General features: G+C 39.3%; 1 protein-coding gene across 1 annotated transcript in view; it reads left to right on the top strand.

Moving 5' to 3' along the window:
- SLC25A33 (solute carrier family 25 (pyrimidine nucleotide carrier), member 33) overlaps positions 1–9576 on the top strand; it is a 102606-nt gene that overhangs the window by 87129 nt on the left and 5901 nt on the right. The window contains exons 8-10 of the mRNA XM_008567877.1: positions 4247–4324; positions 6102–6202; positions 7874–7940. Of these exons, the coding sequence (XP_008566099.1) occupies positions 4247–4324; positions 6102–6202; positions 7874–7940 (246 nt within the window). The remainder of the gene's footprint in view (positions 1–4246; positions 4325–6101; positions 6203–7873; positions 7941–9576) is intronic.

The raw sequence follows: 9576 nt of genomic DNA, 5'->3' as shown, positions 1-9576 counted from the left end.
AGTTACAGGAATGATACAAATAACTTGCTTATATCTTCTTCGTTCACCAATTTTTAACATTTTGCCATGTTTGCTTTTTCATTTTTTCTTTATAACCATACATATTTTTCTGGAACCATTGAAAAATGGTTACAAACATTTTCCCCCCTTTGGCACCTCGTGGATATGGGCATCCAAACCCATGACCTTGGTGTTATAAAGTTGCACTCTAACCAAACACATCATTCACCCTTAATTCTGCAGTGTTTGTTTCCTAAGAACACAGATATTCTCTTAAGACTACAGTATAGTTTTCAGATTCAAGAAACAATATTATTTACTTTTTAACTACAAATCATTTTCCAGTTTTATCAACCATCTATGGTAAGCAGTTGATTTAGCACAATGACTAAGTTTTGTTTTAAAGCTGTGTTCCTGCCAGTATCTCTCCTCTCTAGATCTTTTTCAGTGAGTGGGTTTCCTCTTTTCTTCTTGCCCAGTTTTATTTTTTTTAGACAGCTTTATTAAGATATAATTCACATACAGTACAATCCACTCATTTAAAGCTTTCAGTTCAACTATTTTTAGTATTCCACAGAGTCTGTGCAGCCATCACTGCTATGGGTCAGATGTGTCCCCCAAAAGTTCATGTATTGGAAACTTGGTCTCCATTGTCACAGTGTTGAGATTGAGAAATCCAGTTATTGTATTTGAAAGGTGGGACCCGTCAGAGGAAATTGGATTGTAAGGACTGTGCCCTTGTGAATGGATTAATCCATTCATGAAATAATGAGTTGTCACGATGGCTTTATAAGGAGAGCAAGTGAGAAGTTTAGCTCTCCTGCTCAGCCCCGTCTTTCCGTGTGATACCCTGAGTTGCTATAGAGAGTCACCCCACCAAGAACAAGCCCCTCACTAGATGTGCCCCCTGGGCTGTAGACTTCTCAGCCCCCAAAACTGTAAGAAATTGTCATCTCTTTATACATTACCCAGTTTCAGGTTTTGTTATAAGCAGCAGAAACGGATGAATACAATCACCACAATTTAATTTTACAACATTTTCATTCCCACTGAAAGAAAATCCTTCCCCATTGCAGTCACTCCCCATCCCTCACCCCCAACCCCCAGCCCAAGGCAACCAACCACTTATCTACTTTCTGTCTGTCCCTATTTGTCTCTTCTGGACATTTCATATAAATAAAATCATGTAATATGTAGCCTTCTGTGTCTGGCTTCTTTCACTTAGCCTAGTATTGTTTTAAGGTTCATCCTTGTAGCACACATCAGTACTTCCTTCCTTTTCATTCATGAATAATATTCTATTGTATGGCTAGGTTTTGTTTTAAACCTATTGCTTTGACTTCCCCAGATGCGGTGGGGAAAAAAAGAAATGAAGTGTCCGCTGAGCTTGCACTGAGACACACTCCCTGGCTGTCTGGGTGTGGCAGGGCAACATGCCTTCATGTGATGGTCAAGGGTAGCAAGAAGGGTTGTTAGTCTGGGCCACATACACAGGAGTGCGTCTTGGGGTCACTTTAAAGGGCCTGGGTTTATGCTTGCCAGTAAGGAATAGATGTTATAATTAGAAAATAAGACTGTTGCCTCTCTCATATTTTGAAGTAGTTTAACTATATAAATGGAACTGAGGTCTAGTTCTTACTACTATTTTAAATAATAGCTCTCTTGAGATGTTGTTCACATACTATACAATTCGTGCTTCTAAAGTGTGCGGTTCAGTGGTTTTTATATATTCGTACAGTTGCGTGACCATCACTATCATCTAATTCCAGAACGTTTTCCTAACCCCCAAAAGAAACACAAACCCGTTCGCAGTCGTTCCCCACTCCCCTCTCCCCCAGTCTCTGATAACAGCTCGTCTACTTCATGTCTATGGATACGTGTTTTATTCTTTTGATGCTGTTTAAATGAAATTGTTTTTTAATTCTTTTTTCATTGTTCATTGATAGAAGATGCTGTCTGTAAGTAGAGTTAGTTTAACTTTTTCTTTTCCAATCTAGATACCTTCTCCCTTTTCTTGTCTAATTGCTAGCCTGCTACTTCTTAGGAAAGCTCTTAAAGGTACAAATGTTCTTTATTTCAATCAATTGAAATATTTCATGAACACACAAGAATTAGAAGCAAGATTCCAAATTTAATTTATAGATTCAGGGAATCTAGAGCATGAAGTTACACAGTGATCTGAGGAAGGGAGGGAAGTTGTAAGTGGACACATTATACACCATGCCATGGACCAAAACATTGACCTAACCAAAAACTCAGCTTGGGTTTTCAAAACTTTTTCTTCATGGGAAAAGTAAAAGTGGTAGAAATAGAATTGGCAGGATTCACTTTACTGTTAGCTTTATAGGACCATCTTTTCCATAAAGCAAAAGGTATCTTTTTATCAGAACTTCAGTTTGTCATAATGAAGGTAAAACATTATATGAAGTTTTGACTAAGATATTATTTGTGAGGTAGAATTAGTATAAATTCTGTTGGTAATTATGAAAATTGAGCAATTGAAAAGAATAAACTTAACCGACTTGAAGAATCACAATGGAGTGGAAACTGCCTCTAAAGAGTGTTGTATACAATCCTTTTAGGATATTCTGAGTCACTTCCTATCAGAAACCATATATATATATATATACATACATTATATATATATATATATTTTTTTTTTTTTTTTTTTTTTTAAGATGACCGGTAAGGGGATCTCAACCCTTGGCTTGGTGTTGTCAGCACCACGCTCAGCCAGTGAGCTAACCGGCCATCCCTATATAGGATCTGAACCCGTGGCCTTGGTGTTATCAGCACCACACTCTACCGAGTGAGCCATGGGCCGGCCTCAGAAACCATATTTTATATATATATTTTTAAAAGCGTGATGGCAAGGTCGGGGGCTCAGAGCCCTGTTGCATTGCTGGTAGGAGTGCAGGGTGATGCAGCCACTGTGCAAAGCAACGTGCTGGGTCCTCAGAAATTAAACATAAATAAGAGTTACTGTGTGACCCAGCACCTCCACTTCTGGGTGTGTACTCAAGAATTGAAAGCAGGGACTGGAACATGAATTTGCACACCCACGTTCATAGCAGCATTCACAGTAGTCAGGTGGAAGCAACCCATGTGTCCATTGATGGATTAGTGGGTAAATGTGGTATTTTATTCAGCCTTAAAAAGGAAGTTCTGACACATTACGACATGAGCAAACCTTGAAGACATTGTGTCAAGTGAAATAAGCTAGTCACAAAAAGAACAACTATCGTATGATTCCACTGGTCTGAGGTGTCTAGAGGAGTCACATCCATAGGGCCAGGAAGTAGAATGGTGGTGACCAGGGGCTGGGGGGGGTTGGAGTGGGGAGTTAGTGCTTAATGGGGACAGAGTTCCAGTTTGAGAAGATGAAAAGGTTCTGGAGGTAAATGGTGGTGGTAGTTGCACAAAATGTGGGTGTACTTAATGCCACTAAACTGTACACTTTAAAAATGGTTAAAATGGGGCCGAGCCCGTGGCGCACTCGGGAGAGTGCAGCGCTGGGAGCGCAGCAGCGCTCCCGCCATGGGTTCAGATCCTATATAGGGATGACTGGTGCACTCACAGCGCTGACTGGCTGAGCGTGGTGTGGCCGGTCTCAAAAAAAGACAAATAAATAAATAAAAATGGTTAAAATGGTAAATTTTATGTTATGTATATGTCACTACAAAAAAAAATTTTTTAAGCAGTCATAGTATTGTCTTTGGACTTGAGATACTAGGCTTTGGCTTTAAATAACCTTCATCCAGCCTATGAAAATTATTAGGTTTTTCTGTCTTTATAAGTCTGTTTAGGGCTGTACTACAGTAGGTAAAGATCTAGAAGATAGGATTGTTATAAAGAGTAAATCCAAAAGAAATACCATCCGAAGTAATCTCTGAACCCATTTCTCAGTGAATCTTGTTATGATGAGGACATTTTTTCCCTGTATCAAGCCCTTTGCCAAGTATTCATCCTACCTTCATGGGATTTCACTGTGTGGTTCAGACCTTGAATATCTTGCTCCTATGTGAGCAAGGGAACAGGCTTCTTGAAAATATGTGTCACTGATGCTTTTGAAGCATGTTTTTTCACTGTTAGTGAAAGCAGTATTCTACAGCCTTCTAATTCTATATTGTAATAGAGTCTGGAGTCTCTTAAACATTCTCAAGGGACTAGTGTGAAGGTTGACGTGTCATCATTTGTATAGGCTTGACTAAATGGTTTTAAAAGTACATCTTTTCTTATTATTCAGGTCAATCTTGGAGAAGGAGGGACCAAAGTCGCTTTTTAGAGGCTTGGGTCCAAATTTGGTTGGAGTTGCACCATCAAGGTAAGCATTAAACTTGCCAGCTAGTTCACTGCTAACAATATATCGTATAATGCTGAGTCCTTTCTTACCAAAGGGTGATCCTGCTAAATGACCAGTTTCTTTTTCTGTGTTGGATTTGCGTAAATGTTTCTGACATAGAGAAATGGTCAGTGATAACTGTGGGTGTGTCTTTGAGTGTGTGTGAGAAAGACGTTCTAGTTATTTTATGAAGTATGAAAATTAATCCGCAATCACCTGTAATCTACTTTAAGTGTGTGTTTGCTGCTCGAAGTAGGGTATGTGGTCAGTGGCACTGGTGCCATCTGGGAGCTTGTTCGAAATGAACTCTCAGGGCACACCCCAGACCTATATCAGAATGTTTTAACAAGATGCCCAGATGATTCATACACACTTGGAAATGGTGACCTTGAAAGAGTTGTAGAGGCTTCTAGGCTTTATATAAAACTATACCCTCTTTTTCTTTTCTTTTTTTTTTTTTTAACAAGGCTTAATTTTCTTTAAGGCCTGTTTAAATATATAGAGCTGCACTGTCCCAATACAGTAGCCACTGACCACATGGAATTGTTTAAATTTAAATTAATTAAAATTAAAGATTCGGTTTCTCAATTTCACTAGTCACATTATCCACAAGTAGCTAATGGCTAGTGTATTGAAGAAGGTAGATACAGAACATTCCATCTTTGCAGAAAGTTCTGTTGCACGATGCTGATAGGATAACTGGGTGGGTACAAAAGTGAACATAGGAGACAGAGAGAGGGAGACAATGTGTTGATAAGAAACTGCTTCTAGAAGTGGCCTCCTGGGAGGAGAGCTGGCTAACAGAGGCAGGACACTTACATTACCATGTAATACTTGAATAGACTTTAGAGATAATTAAGCCTTGTAACAAAAATGAGACTGTCTTACATAAGGTGAAGACTAAACACTTACAGAATTCTTCCGGATCTATATGTAGTAAATAGAATAAGAGTCTGTGTGCTGTAAGCATTGCTAATATGGTGGCCCTGTTAATCTGATGTAGATTCCTAGCTACCACAACCTTTTATTTATTTATTTACTTTTTTCCTTTTTGTCTTTTTTCGTGACCGGTAACGGGATCGCAACCCTCGGTGTCGCACCCGCACCGAGCTCAACCAGTGAGCAGACTGGTCTCTATATGGGATCCGAACCCTCCGCGGGAGCGCCACCGCACTCCCAAGCACCGCACTCTACCGAGTGCGCCACCGGGCTGGCCCTACCACAACCTTTTAGAACAATTGGGATTTAGGATATAAGGAAGACTCAATAATGATAACACAATAATGATAAGTAGCCAAGATCCACAGTTGAAAAAGTATTCTATGATTGATCTACCAGCAAAGAAAGCATTTTCTCTGGCATTGCCGGTGAAAGAACAGGGAAAATCCCAAGCAGCCCCAACAAGAGGAAAGACAGAAGGAGGAAAAGCTGACAGAGAAGAAAAAGAAAAGATTGGGGGTAGGGGAGAGACTGAAGAACTGAATCTTAAATTTTAATTTAAACAGCTCCATGCAGCCAGTGTGTATTGTACTGGCACCCTGCAGCTCTAAATATTCAAACAAGCTTTAAAGAGAATTAAATTAAGCCTTATAAAACCTGTAGCAGGTTTCGATTTTAGCACAGGTGAGGTCAAGTGTTTGGTTACATCAACTTCTTTCCCTTATTATCTTTCTAAATTTTCAGATGTTTTGCAGAGGGCCATGTATGTTTTCTAGTGTCATGATGACTTCTTCATAGTGTTCTCTCTTTGTTCTAACAGGGCTGTGTACTTTGCATGTTACTCCAAAGCCAAAGAGCAATTTAATGGCATTTTCGTGCCTAACAGCAATATTGTGCATATTTTCTCGGCTGGCTCTGCAGGTACGTTACCCGACTGAGTAAGAGTGTCTCACTTTCCTAAAGCATGCGTCTTGCCTAACAGTGTTTTTCAAGAATTTTAGCTTCCTGCTTCTTTTGTTCCTAAAGTCATTATTCTAAAGCTTTATGTGGTAGAATGAGTGTGTGAGAACAGTTTGTGTAGCTTGCTTTCATTTTCTGTGACCACTAAAGCTTTTTACTCTCCCTCAAAATTTACATGTTGTCATGCATGCTACTGGTGTTGTTTCTTCTAAAGGAATATTAATGGGTTTTTCTTGTCTGTCTTTTTTTCCCATTGAGTTACTTTCTAAAATTAGAGCTTTGTTTGTGACTCCCACAGTGTCCAGCACATCCTGTGTACAGTCGGCACTCCGGTCCTTAACGACTGGATTGTGCAGTGCGGGCTCACGGCCTGGAGTGGGGTTTTATCAGTAGGGTCAGTGACAGCTTAGAGAGCTTCTGTTCTCTTTTGAGGGGGTCATTCCAGTTACTACAGAAAATTCACAGCAGGACTTTTTCCCCAGGAAGTACTTGGCAGAAGACATGGACTTGTAGATTTCTGAGAAAAGACTCTTTTTATAGAGAATTTTATGTCCACTTAAATAGATATTTTAGAAAACCTAAATGGGCGTTTTGTGAAAAACTCCACCTTCTGCCAGCCTGTGATGTGTACGCACCAGTTTTGTCTGCCTTCATTACTCCAAATAAAAGCACTAGCAACCCATCTGAATATTTATAGATAAAAATTTCTGGACCCTGAATAGGAAATCATGTTAAACAAAGCTGTTTCACAAAAGAGAAAGGTATTTCTACTTAATACGGAGCTCTGAGGAGATGATGAAGAATTCAAGTACAGGTCTGTCTTCACTTAATAGGGCAGTAGTGAGTTAGTCATGAGTTCAAAGCTATTACTCAGTTTTCTTCTAAGTAACTTTTGCTAAGTTAACTTAGAAGAACCCTTCGTAAGTAAAGCAGACCTCGAGAGTTTTTTGAACCAGTATTTTCCTAGTACCTAATTAATCTGCTTACTTGGGACTGTGGAGGGCAGGGAGGGATTAGAGAAGACTCAGACTAATACCATGGGGTTGCTTTTTTTGGTCGGTCTGGAATGATTAGCAGTGTTAAGATGGGAAAGGCTTACTGAGAAAAATGGGTCCTGTAAGCCAATCAGTCTTAAAACTTCAATTTCCTGAAATGATCAAGTTTTTAAATTTCTAAGTATAGATTCAGGTCAATGGAGATTTAATTCCTTGTGGTCTGAGTTAGGTATAGCATAACCTTTTGGATTAGATCAGCAACTTTTTTAAACAAGTTATTTCTGAATCTGAAGCTTTTAAATTGAGTTTTAGGATAGTTTCACATTTACCATAGGAACGACATTAACAGAAGTATCAACAGCACCACCTAGAGGTTGAAAAGAGACAGGGCTCTGGCAAATGAGAGTTTCTTGTAGGTCGGGCAAAACCAGTAGATGTTAGTTACTATTGGGATGTTACAGTAGATGTTACTGTAGATGTTTCTGCAGTGGAGTATAGAAATGTAACTGCTTCGTACTGTCCATTTTTATTAAACTTTGAAATCAGGACTTCAGTAGCTCATCGCATGATACAGACAGCTTTAATAAGTGTTGACTGTCTACAGTGGTGACTTTTTCTGGGTTTTTTTTCCTTTCAGCTTTTATCACAAATTCCTTAATGAATCCTATATGGATGGTTAAAACCCGGATGCAGCTAGAACGGAAGTAAGTTATTAATTGTTCCTTCCTTAATATAAGAATTCTTGGGGATTTTGTTCTTTTCCCAGTGCCGACTGTGGAGTGAGATGTACTCAGCCATCCCCTTGCTTATTTTGTTCTTGGTCTCAGCATGTGTAAACCCCTTTTATTTTGAGGTCTATACTGCAAGTACTGTAGGGAGAGGAGGGCCAGCAGAGAGGACAAACCAGGGAAGGTAGGGAATTCTCTCCGTTGTGGGCCTGACTTCCTTCACAGACTCCACCCCGGCTGGAGCTGTGGACTCTCCTCCAGAGGGCCTCTCTTTAAATGGGAAGAAGCCAGTAAGGACAGAACAGTAAATGCCTTCAGGCCTCAGGGTAATTTTAATTTCCAAGGCCCTCAGACGTACTAGATTGCTGTCCTGAAACTCTAGCTAGGGGATCTTTTGTGCTGTCTAGTGGAGCCTGTGGGCCCTTTTTAGAATAATATTTGTTAATTTTTATTTATTTCATTGTACTTTTTTTTTTTGGCGGCTTGCAGTAAGGACCTTGGTGTTACCAGCACCATGCCCTAGCCAATGAACAACGAGCCGGGCCAATCACGGTACACTTTATGGGCCTTTTTAGAGTAACGTTTTTTAAAGTGATGGAAACCAATTATTGAAATAACAGTTATCAATATTAAAAAATCTGTTATATAGTATGCTTTAACACATTAAATAACAAGATCTAGTATCAGTAACTACTGTAATTTCAAAGAAGTGATTATGATAAATGATATCCTATATTTGTGACAAATGTAATATATAAAAATATTTCTATTTGTGCAAAATCACAGGTACTACAAATACTACTGTGGCCTGTGACCTACATTCATAATTGAAAGAATGCTGATTTCAGTTAGGGATTACAGTTAAAGACACCATTTCTCCCCCAGTCCAAGGTCAAGGAACTGTCTAGATTCTAGTAAAACCCCTGTTGGTACTATGTTGCCTAGAAATGTTTGTGCTGGAAACTTGCAATTAGTTCAGAGTGACTTTCAGCTTCCTCTAAAGAAAGGAGGTAACAGCAAAAACGCCCTGCCTAGTTCATTCTTCTCTCTAGTGATCACAAGTGAATTGGTCTTTAACTCCAGCTTCCCTAATTCATTCTGCCTTGAAGAGTCTTCCAAAGTGCATAGGTCTAACCATTTGAACAGATCCCTTTCCAAGGATCCGCTATTGAATCTCAGTTACTCTCAAGGTAAATCCAAAACCCTTGGCTTAGCATTTAATGGTCCTCTACAATTTTCCAAAATGTCTTGCACTCTTATGCTTCCATCTACCTGAGTCTGCTGTTCCTCACCAGGAGTCCCTTTTCCCCTTCTTGGTTGTGCTGACAACCTCATCCTTCAAGCTTCAGACCAGCATCCTTTCCAGAAAGCCTTTGGTGATTGTTTTGATAATCACAGCTCCAGGTGTCTCCGTAGTCCAGTGGATAAATGCATTGGTCAGCTGAGAGCATTTTTTCGCACTCTTTTAAATTTGCCTAGTAATGATCATGCTCACGGCATTCCCCTCCCCCACAAAAGCATTTGTTAGCATTTCATGAACCTCCCTTCTTGTGGTTTCTTTTTTTTTTTTTTTTTTTTTTTTTTTTTTTTTTTTTTTTTTTTTTTTTTTTTT

Source organism: Galeopterus variegatus, unplaced genomic scaffold, assembly GCF_000696425.1.
Source record: "Galeopterus variegatus unplaced genomic scaffold, G_variegatus-3.0.2 Scaffold353, whole genome shotgun sequence".
In the NCBI taxonomy this organism is placed as follows: Eukaryota; Metazoa; Chordata; class Mammalia; order Dermoptera; family Cynocephalidae; genus Galeopterus; species Galeopterus variegatus.
Note: the sequence above shows the minus strand (reverse complement) of the source record. Positions and strands in the feature narration are given on the sequence as shown.